Raw genomic sequence first — 25,859 nt, forward strand, 5'->3', positions numbered from 1 at the left:
TCTCGAACCTCAATATGGGGGGGGGGGGGGGTCCTACAGTTATAGCAGTGTAGGGGGTATTTCTCCACTGACCACCAATATAAGAGGGCCCTACACTGACCAACGGTGTAAGGGATATTTCTCCACTAAATGTGAGATGACACTACAATTTTCACTGACTGTATTAACTGTATGTTCAATATTTGCTTCATTTTAGTTTTATAATTATTTCTGTAAACCATTTTGTCCTATATTTTTCAAATGGGGGAGTTTACAAAATGATACACGTTGGGTGTCTAATACTTTATGGGGCTGATTCATAAATCTTCTGCTTAGTGTATAGCTGGGCGAATGCTGTACACACATCACTACTGCCACTAAATGGCGGTGAGGAGCATAGGAGTTTCTTATGCCCCTCGACTCCAGCTAGTGGTAGTAGAGCCGTGTGAACAGCAATCGCCCAGCTATGATTTATAAACCAAACCCTATGTCTAGCGCATTCTTTATTCTTGTGTTTATTATATCTGCAGCTTACTGATCTCCCTAGAGGTTTACAAAATCAGACGATTTGATCCAATCTGTTCATTACTGAAAAGACACATACAGTGTCATTGATCAATCCGATTACATAGAAATGATTATGATTGGCCTGGCCATACACATCGCTCTGTGTACAGCCACCATTGCGTACCTGTGCGCTGTAAATGAAACAATTTTTAGCAGGGGCTCCCTGAGACCTGAAAGTAGTTTCAAGGGTTCCTCCAGGATAAAAAGGTTAAGAAAGGCCTCTGTAACTACAAGCAAAGTTTGTTTACTGACATTTCTGGCAGAAATTTGTTGAGTAGTGGAAATAGCATACGGCTGACTGCTGATTCCTTGCCTTAAACACTACATGTGGGCATTAATCCTTTGCTGGCTTAATGACAACGTTGTTATATTTAACTATGGGAAATGTATCTGAAAATTGATGGTCTGTTAATAAAGTTCTCTGTTTCTTTTAACTTAGATGTGATGTTTAGTTTCCCCTTTGCTTGCTTTGCTTTAAATAAATCATAATGATTTGTAGGCTGTTTTCTACCACCCCCATACCTAGCGAACCTGTTCTGTTATTTAACAAAACCCTCAGAAACCAATACAAGCTTACCCAAATCTGCTGTCATGAAACACTTCTATCGGTAGATTTCATTGGACTTACAGTTGTATTAAACTTTCAAACCATTTTCAATTGTAGCCCCCATCCCCTTCTGTGATGTGGCTATTAGACATTTAGTAATAGCCAGGGCTGTAATTAGCCTGGCTGGATTCATAGTGGCAATTATCTGGTTAATTCCAGGTGTCTGACATTGCCTGTACCCCCCTGGGTGGAGTGTGACTCTGTCATATTGTGGGACAGCCAATGAGAGGCACTGTAGTGTATGTACAGTACAGCAGCCAATCACTTGGTATCTCTCAGCTAGTATAGGCTACATATACTGGTGGGATTTGCCATGTGCTCAGACTAGCTGGGACCAGCCATGGAATAGGGCTGGGTGCTGTTCGGCCTGCCCCCAAGGCTAGGCCTGAGGCCTGGGGGTGGACATGGGCTGGTGTGAGGGAAAGGTTTCCATGAGACCTCCAACATGGAGGAGGCCTGTGTTGCTGATAGAGGAAGAGACCTAGGACCAATGCTCACTCTTGAAGTATCCTGGAACTAAGAGGACTTCAGGAGTATGGTCGGTGTCTTTCCTGTTTGAGGATCTGTGTCTATCCTGCTCATCTGCTACATCAGTCACCATCTGCTGCCTCCTCAGTGGATCTACACTGATATGCCAACCAGGTCTGGTGAGTCTGGAGCTCTTGTCAGTTACCCTTGGAAGCTTAGAACCCGCATATATCCTCTCTCCCCAGTGAAGATGTTCAATAAACCGTTACTTTACATTATTTTACTGGAGTGGATATCAGTTTGTGGGCACTAGAAGAAGGGCGGTTAATGCTAATGGGTGGGCAGCTGAAGAACATACCCTAGACAGACTATAGATGAACTGGGCATTTAGCAGCTCCTTCGGGGGTGAGCGGTACTCAATATTGTAGTCAGATCAAACAAATATATATTGCTCTGTAAAGTATTTCTTTACATTTTTGCCCAAACACTTACAGCCATCATTTTTCTAAATAGCTCCAACTCCTTCTGCTCGGCTTCCCTGAGCTTCTTGTTTATTAGAAGATCACAAGGAACAAAGCAGTGATAATTGCACCTATTATATAGAACGAGGTAAGTTCTACTGTGTGTAGTCCTTACATACAGAATACAATCAGAGACCGAGAATTACAACTAGCATACAGAACCAGAGAAGTGGCACTGCCCATTGTGCCAATCATACAGAGTGAGAACAGATACTGAGAATTACATCCAGCATAGATAACAAATAAATCAGCAGTGTCCAGTATCTGTACATAGATAATTAGAAAACATACTAAAAAAAATACTAACAATTAGAAAGGAATTACACCCACATACAGGAGTCATGAAGAAGCACTGTCTCATTGTAACATAAAAACATAGAACTATAATGTGTAGGGATGCACCAATACCGTTTTTTCAGTATCGAGTATGAGTACCGATATTTATATTAGATACTGGTACTTCTGCTAGCTTGGAGCCGCCGCCCGGCTTCTTGATTGCCCGGGAAGCTGTTTGGCCAGCTTGGTGCTGATTGGCTAGGAAGCCAGCTTCCCAGCCAATCAGCATCAAGCCGGCTGTCTGGCCGCTCAGTGTTGATTGACTGGAAGGTGAGCTTCCCAGCCAATCAGCATTGTGCCGGCTGTTTGGCCGGGAAGCCAGCTTCCCAGCCAATTAGATTCGAGCCAACTAAAGAGCATGGAGCTGGCTTCCCAGCCAATTAGGAAGCTGGGAGGTGGGTCATTAACCGCCGCCCGGCTTCCTTATTGGCCAGGAAGCCAGCTCTATGCTGTTTGGCCGGCTTAATGCTGATTAGCTGGGAGGAGAGGGGGATGTGTATAGATTGCCAGTAAGGTGCAGCAATGAGGAAAGGAGAGGAGGATGTGTATGGACAGCCAGGGAGGTGCAGCAATGCAGGAAGGAGAGAAGAAAGAGAAAGTTTCTGATGACCCCAGTAGAAAATTTACTCAAATTTGCACCAGCATTTTGGTAAACATGCTCAAATCTGGTGCACCACCACCACCACCACCACCATGCGACAACTGAATGAATTGGTGTGAGCCAATTTTATTAATATGTTGCTTGCTAAGCAGATCTATAAAAAAACACCACATTTTTCAGCGATTGCCAGCCTTTGGTAACCCCCCCTTTAGAAATCCTGGTTAAAAATAAGTAAACATTGCAATTTCACCAACTGATAAAATGTACGTTTAATTTAATTTCTTAATTGCATCCCCTGTAAGTATATTGCTGTGTGATCTTTTACCAAAAATCTTGAAGTGAACTTGTACTTTGCCCAGGGCAGAAATAACAGGTTCCCCCGAAAGTCAGGTTTACTTCCAGCATCTCCTCTAACATTAGTTATATTGCAACAATCTGCACCTGACAGCTGCAGCTAACTACAGTGTACCATTTCTTCTTAGATTTTAACAAGCACTGACACTGTAAGATGTAAGCTGACAGCAGCTCTGTTATATGGTGACCTCAGCTGTAAATCTGACAGCGTCTCAGCAGTTGCACCTGCGGGAGTATACTGTATACGCTGGCAATCAACTCGAGGGTGTATGATGAACATCCTACGTTCATTACTAGTTCATTACTGGTTATAGGAAAGTAAAGTGAAAATCAATATTATTGGGATCCCTCCCCGTACAATACTAATACCCAGTGCTTCTGGGTTTTATAGAAACATGGATATGAAATATCTTCACTACTGCCACCTGCTGGTAAAGTTAAGTATTGCAGCTTTCAAAATGTATGTAAACCCTGGGGGCAAGCAATCCTGGCACTCCAGCTGTTCTGAAAATACAAATCCCATCATGCTTTGGCCCCAGGAATCATGGCTCTACCTGTCAGAGCCTTGCAGTACTTCATCGGAGTTGTAGTTTCACCACAGCTAGAGTGCCAAGGTTGCCTCCCCCTGCCATAACATATAAGCCTTCTGTAGACTACAGAACACCTCTTTACTATGTTATGGAGATGGGAGGAGGTAAAGTAATCCTAACACACTTCCACAGTTACTGAACATTCACACCCTAGAACAGGAGTGTTTAATTGGCAGGATCACCAAGTAAATATAAAGGAAAGAAAGCCTGTAAAAATAAAACAAATGCAACTAACACATCTAAAGATTGATACGCTGCAATTGTGTTCTTGTGTTTTGATATGCTTTAAAGCGGAACTTTATACCAGCGGAGGGGGCTTTCTTGCACTTGCAAATTTTGGCACAAGTACGCGCTAACGTGCCCTAGTGATGCAATGTCCATACACCTCCTCATCACTCTGTCAATGGCCACTGACATCTACTTTCAGTCTTCTTCTGGGCCCAATGTCTTCAGAGTCCACCACTGGGTAACCACCAATAATGTAATTCCTCCACATGAGCGCAGCAGTTACATCGTCTCGGCACCTTGCTCCGTTTTTGACTTCTTACAGATAGCAGGAATTAGCCGGGGTGTACACTGTAATGAGCAGTGAACACAGAATAAATAGTTGTACAATGAAGTTTTTGGCACAAGAGGCTCTGTATCTCTCTTCTGCCAAAAGATTCTACCTTCTAGCAATATTGTATTTTGTAACTTCAGTTTAAGCAAGCATCTACTGCATAAACATGGAAGCCGCCATTGTTAATCTCTGTTTTTGAAAATGTTAGTTGCCTGGCTACCCTGCTGATCAAATGCCTGTAATACTTTTTTAGTTACTACTTTGAAAAAAGTCTACAGATGAAGAGTCCAGGCTTAGGCTTGGTTCACAACTAGTCGATGTTGCCGCGCTTTATCGTGCAAAACACAGATAAGCATTTAAGTCAATGGAGGCTGTTTACACCTTTGTGTTGCGTCTCGCGGGCATACCGCCTGTCGCGCAAAAAGATGCAGGAGCTATTTTTGGGCAGTTGTTGTGCGGTTTTGGTTCCATAGACATCTCTATGCATTGTTCTCGAAGTGTGCAGTGAATTTTCTCAGTCGCCTACTGTGTTGAGTGTTCTCCAGCAGGGTGTTCATAGAGATAGCATTCGATGTTTAATACCTGGCAGTGCATGCTGGGAGAGCTATTAAATATCTGAGGCACTCCCTGGCACATGGTCTTCCCTTTTGGGCTTCTGTCCTGTGAGGATGCATCTGTGACCATCTGTCTTGTCCTTAGGCCTTGAGACCTGAGAGTATGGGATGGCGATCTCCCTCCTGGGAGGTGTCTCTAAGATACTGGCTGTCATGTAGTGCTACACGCCTTGAGGAAGCAAAGCTGCAGTTGTCCCCGACAGGGATGGTGAGTGACTGACTGAGTTGGGAAGCAACACAGGAACCTTCCCACTGCTGTCCTGCCTTGATCTCTAAGACTGCGAATTCACAGAAACCTTCCTATAATAGATTAACCTATAATGTTTAAGGGCACAGCGAGTATAACCCTGTGAGAGAGGGACCTAGAAAGTTTTTTTTTGCAGAAATATATTGTTTATTAGTTTTCACAAACAAGAAATGAAAACAACATACAAAGGCAGCGTCAGGTGTACATTCTCAAGGGTAACAGCATGGTATATCATATCGTGCCCATTGTCGAGCCTTGCCTCTGCCTAAATTCCCGTCCCTGATATGGGGGACCCGAGCTTTAATGCCTTCCCCCCTGAGGAGGGTCAATGCGATTGAGGCAGGCGAGGACCTGGGTTGTCAGCTACAGGCTAAATCAAGATATCTTGTGAAGACCCTGCTTCCATAGCCTTCCGGTAAGTAATCTCACCTAGAGCCACCTTACGAAAACAACATAACACGACAAGACAATTGGACAACAGAGGGACACAAGGACAAAGAAAGACAAAGAGGGAAAAAGGGGCCTAGAAAGTTAGAAGACTGTGCTCCATTCACCCTCCTTCCCTAATCTTCTTCATGCACATGCTAATTAAAATATTTAAAATCTACTCAAAGTGATTGGTACTCATCACTCACGCCACCCAATGACAAGAACTTCACCCTGAGAACAATGCACCTATGACCTTTATTACTAAGGAAGTGGGTCTGGGACATTTCGGAATGCCATGTTTTCTTAAACTATGTGCCAGGAGGTTTCCAATAGCGTTGCACAAAAATCAAATATAAATGTGACCACACAACACATAGTTAAAGTGATATTAAAGTCAAAAGGGTTTTAAGCAATTTCAAATGCTAATTAAATCACATATAATGGACGCTGCTCCTTGTTGTCTGCAGAATCAGCTGGTCACCTGAGCACTGGCCCTGATATCCTGTTTTAGGGTGGCTCCTTTCCCTTGCAGGGTCCTATGGAGCCACCTTTGTGTGTGCTAGTAAGCTGTGTGTCTCCACAAACACAAAGGCACACAAGGCAAGTTACTTCCCTACTCCTTGTTCCCAGATCCTGTTTCCTCCCTCCTCCCTCTTCCCTTCTCGAAGCTCATTGGTTATCAGCTGCTGGAGACTGCTCTGTCCCTTGTGATCTTGTACTGGACAGGAAGTTCAAGGAAGCAGAGCAGAGAGAGTTGGAGCTGTTCAGAAACAAAATTATTGTAAGTGCTTGGGGGGAAAAAAAAAAGAAATACTTTGGTGGGAAATGTATATTTGTTTGATTTGGATTTATGAGTAAAAAAAAAAAAGTTTGAGAGTTTATTAATACCTTAAAGCCTAACTCTGGGCTGCTGTTAAACTTAGACATGCAGAGCCTCCCCCTTCCCGCACTGGATGGGTTAAATGTGCGTTTGGCTAGAGGGGAAAAGAATAAGTACCAATACTTACCTTATTCCATGCTCCCCCATCAGCTAGCTCTCTTCTCACTGTCCAACATTCCGGAATGTGGCCAGGCTGTTGCTGAACTCACATTCAATACAGGACTGCTGGTCAGAGAGCTGCGACTGGCTGGGCAACAAAGTAAATCAGCTTCCGGGGATTAATCACACAAATTGAAGGAAGCCTGCGGGAATAAGGTAAGTATTTTGACTTAAAGGAGAACAATGAGGTGAGTGAAAATCACTCATCCTCATAGTTCGAGCCGACGTGTGACAATTAAGTTGTCACACGTCGACTCAATAGATCGGGAAGTGAGCGAACGCATACTGTCGCTCGCTCACTTCTCGATCATCTCCCTGCAGAGAGCCATGACTGTCAGTCACCACTACCCGCAGGGATTCCCCTTCCCCATCTCCGATCCTCCAGCACTGACTGGAGGAACAGACAAGGGAGAGGGAGGGCACAGCCGGCTCTGCCTTTAGATAGCCAGAGCCAGCTGTCACTCACGCAGCTGGGTGGATCTCGACAGCATTGTCGGGATCCGTCCCGGTTGAGGCGGTCTCAGTATACCGCGAGAGTGGGGCTTTAGGGTAGAACTATTACCTTCCTTAGAAAAGTTATCTGCATCTGCATTAACAGTTTTCTCTTTGAACTCCTGCAAAGTCCCACAAATATCTGTTAAACCTGCCGGTGAAGTCCACCTAATGCAGCTTCTTGTGATGGGGTGGTAACAATGCTTCACTGCTCCTACATCCAGAGCAGAGTTGCCACTCTCATGTAGGCTGTGCTGGCTTGCACTATAGTGTGATGGGAATATGTTGCAGGGGGGATGGCCGCCACCATTGTCACTGCTGTTTTACAAACCTGTAGCTTGCCAATCATCATCTGACCATGTCTAGTCCTGTCCTCTACTTTCTGGATTGACAACACTGTCTCTGTTGCTGAAATCCTCCCACTGTAAGCTGCTGTTTCTGGGAGAGTAAAGCTGGAGATACACCTATAGATTTTCTGCATATTTTCTATGGTCAGATGGAAAAAGTGTAACAGATTTCTCCATCTATGCCAAACTAGGTGGATGGAGGAATCTCCCGTTGGGCCAAGCTTTAGGATCTTGCTAGTCTGCCCCGCTGACTGTCAATATACCTGAACAATCTCCTCATGCAATCAAATTGTTCAGGTATTCACTCAGCTGTCACTCACGCAGCTGGGCGGATCCAGACATAATTGTTGAGATCCGTTTCAGCTGTGGCATCTCAGTGTATGCTGAGCTTAGGGTGAGAGGAGGACGCTAGTTTGTGTCCTCCCGTTACCCTTAGGAGAACTATGGGGAAAAGCCCTGACCCCATAGTTCTCCTTTAATATGGTTTTGTATAGTCAGGTAATTGTTTTTATTTATTTTTTATTTATTTGGAAAAAATGTCCGTGTAGCCCTAACCTTGAAATGCCCGGTTTACACTGAGCTTATTATCGCAGCAGGTTCAGCCTGACCAAAGCTTCATTAAAAAAAATCTAATTTATTCATATGGCCCCTGTGCACACCAAAACGTTTTGTCGCAATAAGCAAAATGCCTGCTGCTGAAAAAAGTACATGAGCTTCTTTTTGCCAGATCTCAGCTCGTTTTGGCCCCATATACTCAATAGTAGGGATGCACCGATACAGTTTTTTCGCTATCGCATACTGATATTTTTTTCCGGTACTCGCCGATACCAAATGCCGTTACCGGAAGTCCCATTAAGGAAGCCAGGCAGCGTGTAAAGACTCAAAAATGAGCACTTATCCTTCACAGTGCAGCAGTAGCCCCACTGCAAGGGTTACATTTTTTTACCTGGAGTTCTTCTTTAAAGCTAAACAGCAGGGAAATGTTTAAACCACCCTTGCAGTGGAGCTCTCCCCCTCCCCCACTGCAAGGGTTCAATGATTTTTGCCCAGAGTACCAAGGTACTGCATTCTAATTTACAATGCACCACTGCTGATCCTGTGTTGTACATGATGTTGTCATAGTGTGACAGAGCACCGGAGAGAAGTGGCTTTGGGGGATCAGTTGCAAAGAGAGGAGAGGTCCGCAAGAGCAAAGGATAAGGTAAGGGAAACTGTTTTTTAATGGTTTCCTAGGCAGAAACAAGCATTTGCCCCTTGCAGTGCGGAGAACGGAGAGTGGCAAGACTGGTACAAGACAACAGAAGGGCAACAGTGCACTGTCAGAGGGGGTGACTTTGATGTGAAGGGGGTTGAAAGGGGGGATTTTGACTTAAAGGAGGGCTCTTAGTGTGTGTGGGGGGACTCTGGTGTGTAGCGGGGCTCCTAATATTGAGGGGGGCTCCTGATGTAAAGGGGGACTTCTAGTGTGAGAGGGGGTGACTCTGATGTGAAGGTGACTCCTAATGTAAAGAGGGGCTCCTGATGTAAATGAAGAATCTGATGTGAAAAGGGGGGTGGGGGGATTCTGGTGTTAAAGGGGATGGTTCTTATGTGAAGGGTAGCTCCTGATTTGAAGATTTCAAGGGAAATTCTGATGTGAAGGGATCTCCTAATGTGGAGGGGAGCTCCTGATGTAAAGGGGGACTCCTAGTGTGAGAGGGGGTGACTCTGATGTGAAGGGGGCTCCTAATGTAAAGAGGGGCTCCTGATGTAAAGGACGACTCTGATGTGAAAGGGGGATTCTGATGTGAAAAAAGGGGTTCTGATGTGAAGGGAAACTCTGATGGTGCCTCCCCCTTAAAATCCATACCAGATCTCTATCTGTGATAAGGTTCTGAAGTGAAGGGTAGCTCCTGATTTGAAGATTTGAAGGGAAATTCTGATGTAAAGTGGTCTCCTAATGTGCAGGGGAGTTCCTGATGTATAGGGGGGACTTCTAGTGTGAGAGGGGGTGAGTCTGATGTGAAGGGGGCTCCTAATGTAAAGAGGGGCTCCTGATGTAAAGGACGACTCTGATGTGAAAGGGGGATTCTGATGTGAAAAAAGGGGTTCTGATGTGAAGGGAAACTCTGATGGTGCCTCCCCCTTAAAATCCATACCAGATCTCTATCTGTGATAAGGTTCTGATGTGAAGGGTAGCTCCTGATTTGAAAAAAACATGGTATTAACTTTCACTAACTAAATATTTTGGTTTAAGTTATACTTCAATCCTATTTCTAAAACTCATCTGTTCCCAAAGCATTATGCAAAATAGTTCACATTGGTTGCTCCCCAGCAATGTCCTTCACAGCACAAATTATTATTTTTTGTTCTCTAAACAACTTTTTAAAACTCAGAGATTAAAAATTGCCGGAGTAGCTAAACACAGAGAGTAGACGAGTGATAGCAGGGAGGCGTGAACATGGGAGGGGGCAGTCAGTGAAATCCAATGCTGGCTTTAATGTGCATTGTATTCTTTGAGAATGCTGCTGCATGGAGCTGGGATGATCAGTGTGAGCCCCCTGCACTAAGTCCTACTTCCACTACCTGTCAGCATCAGAGAGCTCAGGCACCTTCCATAAACTAAATGCAGAGATGCCATCTGCCCCACCATGAAGAGGATATCCTGCCTATTGCTCTGCATGCCCCTTGGAGCGGAGTCAGGTTTGCATGCTTTGCAGAAGATGGATTACTTTGTTCTGATCATGTGGACCTTACCTGTCACTATTCTCAAATGCACCTCTATGCCGTTCCTGACAATCCTATGGATTGGAAGTTTAGATAAGGCAGGTCCTCTTTGTGTGTGGCTACATGTCATCGTTACTTGTCTTATGCCCATCCATCACTGACCTCATCTCTTCTTGTCTTTTCAGACGCTTCAACTCTACTGCCTATGTTGTGTGTCATTTGCAGCCACGTTAACCGGTGGGAGTGGGATGGGAGGATTCAATCAAGGTTTGTGCATTCAATTGTCATTCATTTGTTGTAGCCTATTCATTGTCAGTATATAGAGTATGCAACTTGTTCAGAAAGGCAGTGTATTGATCATGTGCAAAGTGCGGTAGTCTTTAGTAACCAATCAACGAGCGTCCTGTTGTAAATTGAGATAAAGTAGAATTTTAAGTAAAAATTTAGAAATGGGCGACCAGGAAGGCTTTTTATTGCAGAAGAGATGTACTATGTCTCTTCTGCAATAAAGGACCATCTGCCTAGTTGCCTTTGCAGCTCAGTGTACAATTTCGGCATAAAACAGAATGAATGAAATCCCGCGCATGAGCAGGAGTTACGTGATCCTGGCACAGCCAATCAAAATGGCCAAAGATCCGATACCTGGAGGAAGTCCAGGCAAAGATGTTGGCTCTGCTGAGGAACATTGCTGAAAAGGAGGTGAGTATAGTTTCACTTTAAGAGATGATTTATGATTGGATGTTTGTGGTTTCTTCACGTTGCACATTGTTACTAACGTTTGCATGAGACAAGAAACGTTTTTCATGTTCAAGAAAAGTTTACTAAAGTGGTGCTCAAAGCTTTGGAAATGCAACAATGGAACAAGTCGGGTTCTAATGTCATCAAGGTTTGCTAAGAGCAGACTTGATTAACTTCTTTGGGGCTTATGTGCCTGTAGCAATGAATGAGAATCACGGTTTCATTTTCAAACCATAGACAGTAGAAATGACAGCTGGAAGCTAATTGGTTGCTAAGGGTAACACAAATCTTTCCTAGCACACTTTTCACATATAAGTCCCTTTGTTTGTAATGAATGGGCGAGTTGACACTTGGTGTAGTCACTAAAGCTGTCCATACGCTGTTAGATTGTTTCCATTCAGCCTGTGTGCTGAAACAATGTGAATGGCTGAATTTCCCATTGAGGTTATTGTAATCTGACAGACAGCGCCCGCCGCTGTTAGGATAATTGAACAGTGACTGCAGCCAATCAGCCACATGCAAAAGGACAGCAGAACCCCACTTCTTCCATGTTCCCGGCATTTCCAAGCGTTTGACTTCAACGTATGACTACATTGGCACTTAGCAAACTTTTCTTGAATATGAAAAGATTCTCATGCAAAGGTTAGTAACTGTTCTGTCAAAGATTTTCGACCCGGCTCACCCACTGAAATAAATCCATCAGATTCACAGAAATCGGACACAATTCTTACAGCGTTTGGCCAACCCAACTGTTACATTGATCTTTTCTGCTGTAATGATTCTGAAGCCAAATTGCTATTAAATTGTACATTTGTTATAACCCGTGACCTCTAGTAAGGGATAGCACCATTTCATGGAGCACTTTGGTTTTAATTGCCTAAAGTGATATTGGTAGAGGAAGTTTTTTTTTTATAGTTTACTATTACCGTAATTGTTCTTGTTATCATAATGAATTGACAGAGATAGTACAAATATACTCTGCAGTGTGGTACATCGTGAGAACATACAGATGCTACATCAGTAATATTACAGAGTACACACATATGAGAGGAATGACAGGATGAGAGGAACAAGAACTTTGTGAGCTAGCAGGCTGAATTATTTGTTCAGTCATTTACAACCCATGTACCATTACTTACATGTGGTATGTAAATAGCAAAAACAAATATCACAAATCATATTAGTATCAGTGTCTCACACAACACATACATCAGTGTTTCATACATTTCATATATCAGTGTCTCATACATCTCATATATCAGTGTCTCATACATCTCATATATCAGTGTCTCGTACATCTCATACATCAGTGTCTCATACATCTCATATATCAGTGCCTCACACAACACATACATCAGTGTCTAATACATCTCATATATCAATGTCTCATACATTTCCTATATCAGTGTCTCATACATCTCATATATCAGTGTCTCATACATCTCATAAATTGGTGTCTCATGCATCTCATATAATAGTGTCTCATACATCTCATATATCAGTGTCTCATACATTTCATATATCAGTGTCTCATACATTTCATAAATCAGTGCCTCATACATTTTGTATATCAGTGTTTCATATTTCATATATCAGTGTCTCATACATTTCATAAATCCGTGTCTCATACATTTCATATATCAGTGTCTCATACATTTCGTATATCAGTGTTTCATACATTTCATACATTAGTGTGTCATACATTTCATATTTATCAGTGTCTCATATATCTCATACATCTGAGTGATATTGGCTAAAATTTGAACTGTCACGTACTTTTACTCTACTGTGTTATTAAAGCCTAACTAAAATCATCTAAAAATAGTACCAATCGCTTTAGAATGCAGCAATGTGGTAACACAACTATAACTAGACTTTTTTTTTTAGTGGCGTAGGGGAAGACTAAAACCTCCACCTTTTTTTTTATTGCTGTCTGTTGAAGACTTTCTTTCACTTGCTATTAAAGTCAATCATTCTGCTTTTTGATATCTAATTTGTTACAATGTGGCATGAAGACTCCATTTACACTTGTGCATGTGGCCAGTTGGGTGAGTCTACCAAATTGCTCCATGAGGCTCGTGACAACAGCTGCGGAAGTGCCATACAAAGCAATGACAGCTGACAGCGCCTGCAGCCATTCACATGTAGTCGGACATGCCTCGATTACCTGCGGATGATCTCCACTGGATGCAAACTATTTGTGTCCAGGGGCGATCATCTACAGGTAACTGCAACATGTCCAAATATATGCAAATGGTTGTGAATGGTTGCTGGTGCTTTCAGTTGTCATTGCTTTTGTATAGTGCTTGCACACTTGTTTACATGAGTCTCACGGAGCATTTCGTATGAATGAGGCCTCACTTGTGTGACGTGTACTTTTGTGGTCCTTTTTGAAATCACCTGGATTTCAGCATGAATGGCTGCTAGAGTGTGCATGTAGATCCGTACAAGTATGGTTGTATGCCCTTGGAAACAGGCAGCCTGCGTCCAGGCACAAACAACAGTACCTGTATGCAAGTATGTGCTCGGATCAGTGTTTACCAGAGTACAGCCGTAGTCTGTCATTGATGTGTACTGGTGGGTTGTACGGACACAGAGATACAGACAGTTTTTACTGTACATAGACCTTTGCACCTGTGTGAATGCGCTCTAATAGCCAAATGCAGTCTCTGTAAACTAATGACATTTAATGTGTAATGTCTTTATTGAACACTATGATTAAAGCTGAAGTTTAATCTGCTTACATTTTGCCCCCCCTGGTTCTTCCTTTCCTACCTCAGCAACATCCTAATTACATTTTTAAATAAATCCTTTCCAATTTTATTACATTCCTTATTTAAGACCCAGTGATCTCAACATTGATGTGCTTCTCTATGCAATGCAACCACTTTCTATCCCAGATTCATAACAGGAAGTGGGAGGAAATCTCTCTAATCAGAGGGGAAATCCCCTCTTATATAGCTATTACTGGAACAAGTGTCCTCATAGAGAGATTTCCTTAATCTTCTGTTCCAGTGACAACGTTTTGTATAACCAGGACATAATGAGAGGTCAAGTCTCTCCAATGAGCAGCATTAAAAACTTGACAGACTCTAATCCTTCTCAGTTCTATTCAAAAAGTTGCAACTCTGGACGGAGATACATATTGGGAAATGCATTGCATAAGCCCATCGAAACAATGCCACAGCGAATGGGTACTGTAATTAAAGCTAAAGGCAAGCAGGGCCGGTGCTAGACTATTTTGCTCCCTAGGCAAGACCAGCTACTTGCACCCGCCCACCCCAAAAAAAAGATTATTTTGTTTTACAATTCCTCAGCAGACACCCCAGTGGACAGGCTAGCTGCATCCTGCACCAGTGGACTGCCTAGTCCCATCTCCCCTCTGCAGACCAGCTAGCTCCATCCCCCTGATCCCCCTGTGGACCAGACCTCCATGGTGTCCACAGTCCTCCCGTAGCACACAGAACCATACAGCCTGCGTTTGACCTGCTATGTGTTGTGTTTCTTTGGATGCACCATGTCCTATTTAGGAGCATTTGAACTGCGAGTATGTGTTCAAATGAAAATGGAGCACTTGACAAGAATTTCGTGGACATAATGCTAGGTTTAACACATTGTGACCGGGAACAAATATGCAGATAAGAAAAGCTGGAGAAAGAATCAGGTGTCCTTATCTATTTACTTGTTCCGGGTCAGTGATCCAAACTAATAGAGCAATAGCATCTGCATGACAGCCAGGCATCTATCATCTTCAGAAGGAGAGGTCAACATTAGCAGCTTCCATGTTTGCCATGACAGATTTCCTTTAGGGCCTCATGCACCTGGACGGAAATGGCCATACAGCGGTCAAATCGGAAGTATTTCACTGCCCTGGAGTCACAGGTACGCCGCATACCTTCACACAGCCAACCTCTAGAAATGAATAAAAGGAAAGCTAAAGAGTATATAGGCAAACTCTATTGCTTAAATGCATACCGGGACACTGCCCCTACTACAGATGGTCTGAGTCCAGGGCAGTGTGTAAGTCCCAGTATGCATGTAAACCGTGGGATTTGCGTATATACCTGTACAGTCACAGCATCAGCCGGCCTGTTATTGATTTCCAAAGACCAGCTGTGCACAGAGAAATGAGCCTGATCTGTACGCTGTACGGCCTGGTCCGTCTATGTGCACAAGGCCTAAAGGCACATTTTAGATTTAAACAATTCCAGAGAATGTTTACACCTCCAGTTTGCCTCGCCTTCCCTACACTGTCAGGAATAATTTACTGTCAGGTTTAAGGACTCGGCCTCACGGTGAGGCTGTAGAAGCCTGCTCTCCATGTGAAATAATGAATTAATGACAGGTTTCCTGCATGCTATGCACAGCACACAGCGGTGTTGCTGAGGAATTCCCCTCTGCAGATGTTGTTTCCTGGAGGGCCGGTCTGGGAGCTCTGCTCTTCGTTAATTTACACGAGCCTTGATGTAGTGAAGAAGTGATCACTAGACACAAATCTATGTCCTAAGATGCTACATATCTAATGGCCACATGTGCCTCCCAGACGGTGTGTGCTGTCACATCTGTTGCTCCTATTGCTCGCAGACGGCTTGTCATGGAGGAAGCTGGAGAAGGTTACAGTCAGGAGAACAGTGTCGCAGCCTCTTCCCTACATGCCGCCCAGCATTCCATTGTGTCTTAAAGAGATCCTATCGCTAGACTATTAATTTCAACAAAAATCTTCCCATAGGACTATATATGCATTTAATATATCTTTTGCATGTTATTTACCTGTAAAAGCCTCCCTTGTGTAGACATCCAAAAGGCCCCACACTGCTGCTGGGTGCTGCCATTTTGAATATGATGTTAGCAGATCCAGCAGACTCAGAGCTGTCACTTAAAGCAGAATTATACTCACCTCCACTCCAATGGTGCAATGTCCATGAGCTCCCTTGCCAATACCGACATCTTCACCTGGTCTTCTTCCAAGTTGGGGATCTTCAGCCATGGCAGCCACTCAGCTTCTCTCTTCAGTTTGTTCAGTTAAGCTTTAAAAGAGAGAAACTGATTGGGCAACAGCTCCAGGTTTTGTCTGCTCCAGTTTTTTATGAATTCCTCTCATTTTATTTCTCTCCTGCAAAAAAAAAAAAAAGCCTGCCTGGTAACCATTTTAAATGTTTAAATTTCCATTTTTAATTAAAAGTTCCACTTCAGGTGACACTCTTTAGTATTCCCCTTTGCTCTTTCCCCAGAAGCTTAAATAGGTTATATAGGAAGGGAAGGGGAATGGTATGGATGCTGGGCCAGCACAGGCAGTAATTAGACACTCCCAGGAGATGAAAGGGCTATGACATACAAGGAGGAAAAAACGCCTGTTTTACCAGCGGCGTTTGGGGTGCCATTAACAAGTAATAGCACCGCAAACCCGCTGCAGGTTTTTGACCCTTAGTGTTGCTCTCACCTCCTATCAGCCTGTTTCCTATCAGTACACATGCATGCTAATGGGCCCTTAGTGCGGCAACTCCCTCTCTCCGTGCTGCTGTACACAAGGTAGCAGAAAGTTGATATCACAATAGATTTAGGTACTTATGCTAGTTATAGGTAAAAATGCATTTCATGCAAAGAAGAACTTCACATATGCAAAAAGTTAATCCTTGCAGTGGGGCTACTCCAAGGGTTAACTGCTCGCTTTTCTTTAGGGGCCTGCATTCAGAAGATATACTCACCTGATCCTCAGTCCTCTGACAGAGACGGCTCTCCGCTCTCGTCCTCCACTCGGGCTGCGGTATGTCCCTTGACGTCCTCACGTCTAAGGCCCCATTCACACTAAGCGACACTTACCTCGAGCGGATCCGCACGACCGGGATAGCGCGACTGTTTCGGGCGACGTTCCAGTCGGGCTGCATGCAAAAATAGAAAAATTACGCAACATGCGCGGGAAAAGGGTCCCGCACAAGCGACATGCGACCGCCACGAGCGACGAGCAACATGGAGCTGTTCAATAGAACAGCTCCATTGAATATCCTTAGACGGCGACTTGTCGCAATATCACGCGGCAAATTTGCGCAATATGGCGGCGGAAATCACGTGATTAAACGCCCAGTGTGAATGGGCACTAATGCAAGTGAATGGACTGCTTTAGACATGATGACATCTGCGGGGCTTAGACCGCCAGAGCCCGGGGGGGGGGGGGGACTGAGAATCAGGTGAATATATATTTTAATTGAGCCCCTAGAGTTAACCCTTGCAGTAAGGGAGTAGCCCCACTGCAAGAGTTAACTTTTTACATTCCTCTTTAAGAAAAAAAAGAATGTGATAAATGACTTTTTTTTATATCTGACTGCAATTCGACCTTAAGACAAAACATTGATAAAAATAAGGGATATATTGTAAAATAGTAAAACGATTGTTCACCTTAAAGCCTGTAATGTCTACAGCAAAAATATAGAGTGGATATTGAATGTTGTGTTTGGTGGTTGACTGCTGTGGAAAAAAAACAAAAACTGCAGACTCAGCATTCTTTAACCTGTAAGAACTTCCCAGGATTACTGTGTAACTGCCTAATATGTTTGATAGGCAGAGCATGAACAGAGCAGAACCTTTAAACTCGCCCTTAAATCATTTATTTGCTGACTCTTATTGTACCGACTGGATAATCAGCGGAACCCCCGGTGGTGACAAATGTTTGTCTGAAGGACTTTATTGTAATCACTCGAAGTTTAGTTTGACTAATCCTCTTTTTATACCAAAACATAATGACAGGATCCCTTCTTGACCTCTATTGTTTTGATTGAGTTGTCAGAAAGCAGAGCGTGCATTTAAAGGGCCATTAACATAAAAACCCTTCAATTGTTTCACGGAAGGCAAAAGACTGTTAATGGTTCCATACAGCTGCAGATGTACAAGTGATGACATCTCGTCCATTTTATAAACGTCATCTTTTAGCACATTTTTTGGTAGAAATGTATTAAAACGGAGCTATCACTTTAAAATGATTATGTTGCTAAGTACATGGAACTGTAAGGAGATAAAAGATGCATTAAATACCTTGGGCCTTTTGTGGCATTGTTGTCTGTGTCCTTGAAGCCATCAATCTCCGTCCTGTCCTGTGAAGTGTTTTAAAGCTATAAAGCTAAACCATGACCAGTAATACAAATTGATTGCTGGTGAGTGAGAGATAAGAGCATTGTGAATGAGGTCTTGTTTCTGCTAAGCTTTAAAAAGAAATTCCACCTTTTAAAAAAATAAAAATAAATGCAGACTTATTCATAAAAGTAAAAATGGGCATTTATTATTTTTTGCGTTGGAGCCAGCAAAGCATTGCAACCGCCATCAGTTGATCACGAGTGCAATGCTCTGGATCCTGCTCTGGATCCTGCTCTGGATATCTTCCTCTTGTCTATATCCATACTGAGGTTCGGACATTCAGTAACAGGGGTAACTGGGTGTAAGTGGATGCATGTCCATTGCTTTTGTGTTTCATGTTACATCTTATAATCATCCATCGAAATAACATGAAACATGGTCAGAGAGATAAACTTACCCTTTAAGAAAGAACAAAGGCGGGCCATATACTGGCAGCTTTTTCTCAGTTAGCCCATTGGGCCGAACGTAAAAAAAAAGCCCCACCCACGCTAAACAACGTGGATTGCTGAATTCCACCTTTCCCCACACACACACACACACACACACACACACACCATATTATGAAAGCGTCAAACTGATTGGCTACAGTCAGTGTTTGAATTTTTGGACAAATGTGGATTAAAAAATTGCCTTGTCCAACAAAAGGAGGCCGTGGTCAAAAATGTCCCCAATGTATGGCCAAGTTAAGAACTGACACTGCTATGCTACAACTTTCCACCTACTAAAGGAAGGATTAACATTTTGGCAGGAGGTGCTGCGATTATCTTTTAACCAAAAAGAGGTTGAGAAAGCTGGCGGCATAACACTTAAACCTGACCTTCAAGGATTGGTTAACTACCATGGGTTGTGGTGTGCTGCATCGGAAAAAATAAAGGTAGGTAAGGGCCGCACTGCTTACCCAATGCCCCTAAAAGATGGGTGCAGAAGTGACTGCGGATGGCGCGGCACTTCACAATGTATATTAGCAATGTCACCAGCACACCAATGGATAGTGTTCAAAAATAAAGCGTCTTTTATTCACTCATATTTGTCACATCAAAAATTGCAACATTTCGGGGTCCACGCAGGGTCTCCTTCATCAGTCTTAACATGACCCTGCGTGGCCCCAAAACGTTGCATTTTTTGATGTGACAAATATGCGTGAATAAAAGACATTTTAAAACAAAAACTATCCACTGATGTGCTGGTGACATTTCCGATATGCATCGGAACAAATGTGGCATATCTGATTTGCGGTCTGCTTGAGGTGCTGCATGGGAAAAAAAATGGTGCTTGTCTGATTTTTGGTGAGTTGTAGTGCATTGGCTGCCCATTCATTCGAATGCTAGCAAACATGTTAAGAAAAGCAATATAAAATACTAAAAAAATCTCTACCTACCAAAAAAATATCAAAATCACTACCTGCAAGCCAATTTATTTTATGAAAGTTAAGTTGTTTTAAAACATATCTAAACCCCAAATCAACCAGTCCTTAGATGACGTGGCTGTATTCGTTTTAATTTTTCAGGCTGGTGATCTTGCAAATACAACACATAAAACATGGACTAACTCTCCCTGGGTGGCTATGTTCACTCCTCCACTGTATCTATGGTGGAAACCATGGTTGTCACACATGCTGGACCGCTTACATGTCTACCTTTGTTCATCCCTATTGCATGGGTGACGGGGAGATTAGCAATCTACAGAAGAAAGATAACATTACTTTGTACTTCTAGGTCAGCTCACAGAAAGTGACAAGAACATGGCAATTCTGACAAGATCGACAGGTATTTTCTATACTTGCTGAAAATCTTCTTAGTCTGAACAAAGAAAATGAATGCAGCTACTATATCTAAGGACTAGTAAGCTATATTATATTGAAATTTTATTCTTGGGGTTGGTTATTCTTTAAGGGTTAGAGTCAAGATAAATGTTACTTTTCAGAAGTAGATTTTAATTATTGGGTTACGTTTTAGGGCTCCGATGAGGTTAGGGTTTCGTTTTACAATAGGCCTATGGGCTCAGTTAAAGGGGAACTATGAGATGAGTGCTTTAGACTCATCCTCATAGTTTTAGACGACCTGTGACAATGAAACTGTCACAGGTCGGCTCAGTAGATCGAGAAGTGAGCAAAACATACCGGCGTTCGCTCACTTCTCAATCCGGTCACGGCAGAGAGCCATGACAGGAGAGTGACTGGATTCCCCCCTCCCTGCTCTGATCCTCCAGCGCTGGCTGGCGGAACGGACGGGGGAGGGTGCTGGTACAGACAGCTCTGCCTCTAGATAGGAAGAGCCAGCTGTCACTCACGCAGACATAATTGTCGGGATCCGTTTCAGTTGTGGCGTCTCAGTATACCGGGAGCTGTAGCTTGCGGTATACTGAGCTTAGGGTGACGGGAGGACGCTAGTTCTCCTTTAAGGTTATAGCTTAGGAGAACAATTGTTGCTTCAAACACTAAAAGTCAAGTTCCAGGTTCTGGGCACTAAAAGCAACACATTGGGTTGACTGGTCTCTGTTCACATTGGTTCTACAATATGTTTACATTAGATTGTGTAATATGTACATCTAAATGAGAAATATACAAATGAGGATGACAATAGTCTTTGTGCTCTCCCCTCAGATTATGTTTTTGTGACTCCCATGGAAGTGGACCCTAATGGAGCTTACATCTCACACGATATCGTGCACAGCAGTAGGAAGAAGAGATCTACACGGAGTTCAAAGGCTTCTTCCCTGCATTACAGAATTTCAGCATTTGGACAGGAACTACACTTGGAGCTGCAGCCGTCCTCTCTGCTGTCTGGAGAATTTGCTGTACAAGTTCTGGGTAAAGATGGATACCTAACAGATGTGGAACACAGTGTAGAACCATGTTTCTATCAGGGATTTATCAGGGATTATGAGAACTCCTCCGTGGCCATTTCTACATGTGTGGGCATGGTAAGTAATTTTAAACACCAGTACCTGTTTTCTTCTGTCAAGGAGGACTAACTTCAACCACGTGACCATTTGTTAAAAAGTGTTATTTTGAAGATATTCTTGACCATGCATTTGCTTTATTTTTCCCACATGGCATTGCTTTTAAAGGTACACTTCCGGAATTGAACAATAAAAATTGAGAGGCATATAGGGAGTGCAGAATGTCTGCTTGGCACCTGCGTTTTTTTCAACCAGGAATTTCCGCAATTCTCCAGTGCACCCCACTCCCTGTTGTTGGTAAGGTCTGAGAACCCATTGCTTGTGATACTGTGGGTGAATTCCTAAACACACCCACTGTAGTTATTTCACAGTCTCTCCCATACAAAAATGAGAGCATTAGAGGCTTACTAAAGAAGGGGAGGGCTACCAAAGGGCATCACCTGGAGATCAGTTTTAAAGCATCTTTCATTATACCTATGTAGACCCTTTTACATAGTTAGGTTGCGAAAGTCCAGCCAGTACAACCAAAAGAAAAATAAATAAATTAATGTATACCTATATGATCCATTGCTGTCAGACTTAACTCTGCAATGAAAATGACAGTTAGACAATGAAAGTTTGAATCTGACTGCTGAAAGATCTTTCTATTTAAAGAATCCATAAATATGGCCCCTAGTGTTAGTTTTATCACAGGGAAATAATAGTAATGGTCTCTGAAGATCTATTTCAATTGTTTCCCCTCTGAGATTGGTGGGTTTGTGGATGCCTGTAAAGGTTACAGGGTATCTCCTGATCTGACTATTGTTGGATAGATTGGCACAATCTAAGGCTGCCCAAAGATTAAGAGTGTTGTCCGATGTGTAGGCAGTAGGAGGATGGAGGAGGAGGATGGAGGAGGAGGATTGAGGAGTAGGATGGAGGAGGATGGAGGAGGAGGAGGATGGAGGAGGTGATGCAGGCAGATATTGCCAGTGGCACCTATTTCATGGGAGGTGGTTATTTTGCTGGCTGGTGGTTAAAAGGCAAGACAGGCTAGCTTGACTTCCTCCTGTCCCCAGCACAGCATACTTACCTTTCCTTCTCTCTTGCTCAATTCCACTATCAGGAGAGGAGATAAATATTTCTGGATATAGAGCTTCTCAGTGATGGTGCTTGGTAACTGGCCCAGCACTGTCACATGGGGAGGGGAAAGAGTCCTTAGCAAAGCATAGATTGACAGGCAACTTTTAGGGTCAGCATGCAAAGTACTCCTTGGAACTGGCACTCTGAATGCATTGTATTCTGTGCAGTCTAAAGTCTACTTATATTGACAGTAAAGTCAAGGCAGTTAAAAAAAACCAAAAAAAAACAATACACTAGATTTATTGCAGTTATGGATTGACAAATATATTTATATATTTACAGTTAATAAATCTCTGCCTTGATATCAGCCTCCTGTAATCCCCTTCATAGCAGCTGTTTAGACTGAGAGTGGAGGAGAAGCATTCATTCCAAGCTTGTCTATTGCACATTGCTATCCATTTAACACATTGAGCATACTAATGACCTCACCAGTGTGCTGCTGCTCCTCCACTGTCCAACCATAGGCTGCGGTTGGTCCCAGACCATACCCAAAGTTGTCTCAGGAAGAACAGCACTACTTTGCAAGGGGTGTTAAGATACCAACACTGGCCGCAGAGCATTACAAATCCTTTGGCAGCCAAGATAGTTCCCATGTACCGTATGTAATTCAAATGTGTTTTTAGTTGTTTGTCTGGAGTTCATCTGTAAATACATACATTTCTATGACATAATTAAAATGGAAGAGGGGCATAAAGGACTAGTAATCGTATCCAGTTACAGGTGGCTAACACAAGACAATGGAATGTAGATGGGAAAAATGGAGACGATGAGGAGCCCACCTATAGCACATTTACAAAGGGTGATTGATTCTTTTGTCTCTCCAAATCCAGGCTAATTCCCTCCAGACTGAAGCATCTATGGCAAATATCACTTGAAATGCTTTGATTTTAAACCAATTCAGCTGATCCTGTTGCTTTGAAGCACATGTATAGGCATTCAAATTGTCACTGCACATCCTGAAAGCATATGTGTGATGTTACATTCTTTTGTCTAGAGCAGACTATTGTCACTAAACAGCAGCGAGGGGTACTGAAATATAAAAAAAAACTAAGTTACTTTCACACAGACACAGATTTTTGTAAGTTACAAACTATTTTGAGGCAGTCAGGCATACTGCCTGTATAAAGAAGAAAAAATAACAGTGGAGCAGCACTGATGATATGGACAGGCTTGGTTGGCAAAATGTTCCATGATTTTAACTGGGACTATGCAGAGCTCGTTCAACATACAATGTGTAGTGAATATGCATAACAGAGGGAAAATGACTGATCAAGATGTTGAATGCTCCTGATTGAAATATTCGAAGCCCCCATGAGTTATAGTTTACTTGCAGCCAAATGTTTTTAGTTTCCCATATGAGGTGGATGAGATAGAAGTTGGCCATACACCAAAAAACTCTAGCATGCTGTTCAGTGTGGATCGAGTCTCATTATGTGCCCATTATATCCTGACAACCAGCAATCAAAGGGCGCTGATTGAATGCAGTCACTGATCAACCAAACATTTTCAGTCTGGTTCCTTCAAGATTCAGATTGAAGTATATCGGGCAGAGGACAGCCAACATGGCCACCCACAGAGCGAATTTCAACCAGTTCATAAAGAACCAGACAAAAATGGCTCCGCGTATGGCCACATTTAGTTCCTGTCCCAGTAAAAAGGTTTTCACGCTGACAGGATGTGAGGCAAAATATCTCAAGAGGACCTGTGTTCAGTCTCAGCCACTGAGTGGCGTCACCCTTTGAAGGTTAACTCTTGTCTCACTGATGTAGCTGTGTAAGGGTGCCAGCAGCTAGAGAGAGCCTGAAACTGACCACAGGTCAGTAGTATGCATCTGTGCCTGGCAGCTTAGGCTACAGGACAGTAGAGGTAGGTTAGGTTTCCAATAATGTTTAGTTCCAGTTTTGTCAGAATTAGGTGACCGTAGTGCTGCTATAAGCACTGTAGTACTTCAGCAAAACCTACCTGAGCCTATAGTCAACAGAATGTGGATAAAGAAGAGTATGTTGGCTAAATTGCCAAAAGCCAGTACTGTACTTCCAATGTATGAGAGCAGCATCAAAGTAAAACTTTTACAGTCTGTGTTTTAAATGTTTTCCTGTCTGGCCAACTCTGACAACTTGGCCCTACTCCAAATGATCGATCCTGGTCTGACCTTTACAAGACTTGGTCATACACTTTCATGAACAAGCCAGCATTAAGAGATTTGATAGTAAAGGGTTTTGAGTTTAGGTGATACCCTTTTTTGGTTTACGTGTTTTTGTCTCTAAAGTTTGGCAGCAAACTTGGCATGACACCTACTTTATTGGTGTTTCATGTCTATCTCTATAGGTTAACTTACCTCTATAGGTTGAACTCGATGGACATGTGTCTTTTTTCAACCTGACTAAATTTTTAACTATGTAACTATGTTCCCAAGCACATAGCATAAAAAAAAAGTGCAGCTTACCTTTTTTTAAGATGCTCTTTCTGCTTACTCCAAGACTGAGTAATTCTGCTCAGTTCCCACTGTCTGGGGGGATGGGGGGAGTTTTTTTTTCCAAATAATTAACCCTGTCTGTACTGTGCTGGCAGATTTAATTACCCCTTGTAAACTAGATAAACAGTATTGTCTGTTTTAATAATGGATTAAAGATCCCGAGACATTGTATGTTATTGAGATTGAGCTCAGCCTGTCAAAAGTCTCACTATTAGGACAGACAGAGTTTCCTGTTACTAAAATTGAGAGAGAACCTTGCAAAGGCTTGCTAAATCTGGACATCTAAAAGGTAAGAAATATATATTAAAAATATATTTTTTAGGTATGCTGTGTGAATGGGAACACACAAGAAACAAATAGTAGGATTTTCCACACTGGTTTTGCGAAATATGGACACTAGAATTTTTTCTTAAATCGTTATTACGTATAAAGCATGTGCAAATAAAAATCCTGAGACCCCAAGAAGCAGGGCTGTTTTAGGACAATATATAATATGTACTGGATGACTAATGGTACCATACCACCTACAGTCATCAGTTAATGCAGAATTTAAAGTATGAGAAGCAAAAATAATTTATGAACAAACTATGGGTTTTTAAGCATGTTTCTAAATTTTTAACATGCTTCTAAACATTTATAACAGAACTACAGAAATGCTGTTCCGGAATATTGTCTTCATAAATCAGCAGTGCTATATATTTGTTTTAAATATTTGACATGCTGTGTGAATTGGAACACATGACAAAACTATAGTGGAGGTTTCCTCAATTATGACTGCAAAAGTGTAAATGCGCTTTAAGTTATTGCAGATCCAAGCTTTCAGTATGCCTTAGATGCTTTTTTCAGGATGCGATTCTTAATCAAAATATTTATAGATCCAAAGCAAGTTATACTGCTGGGTCCCCTCCTCCCTCGTGCAACTGTTGGACTCTCGATCCATGACCGAGTGCCCAGCTTTTCAGAGGGGGTAACACCAAAATGACTGTGAGTGAGGGGTTATAGAGATAAGGAAGGGAGGAGGGAGATAAGGAGAGTTATGTG

At 42.7% G+C, this 25,859-nt stretch overlaps 1 protein-coding gene across 1 annotated transcript in view; it reads left to right on the top strand.

The window, feature by feature from the left end:
• The window catches only part of ADAMTS18 (ADAM metallopeptidase with thrombospondin type 1 motif 18), a 122,726-nt gene that overhangs the window by 30,431 nt on the left and 66,436 nt on the right, over window positions 1-25,859 (top strand). Inside the window, exons 2-5 of the mRNA XM_018563795.1 lie at window positions 5,282-5,404; window positions 10,450-10,554; window positions 10,642-10,723; window positions 20,922-21,241. Of these exons, the coding sequence (XP_018419297.1) occupies window positions 5,282-5,404; window positions 10,450-10,554; window positions 10,642-10,723; window positions 20,922-21,241 (630 nt within the window). The remainder of the gene's footprint in view (window positions 1-5,281; window positions 5,405-10,449; window positions 10,555-10,641; window positions 10,724-20,921; window positions 21,242-25,859) is intronic.

Source organism: Nanorana parkeri, unplaced genomic scaffold, assembly GCF_000935625.1.
Source record: "Nanorana parkeri isolate BGI_ZX_2015 unplaced genomic scaffold, ASM93562v1 scaffold697, whole genome shotgun sequence".
NCBI classification, from domain to species: domain Eukaryota; kingdom Metazoa; phylum Chordata; class Amphibia; order Anura; family Dicroglossidae; genus Nanorana; species Nanorana parkeri.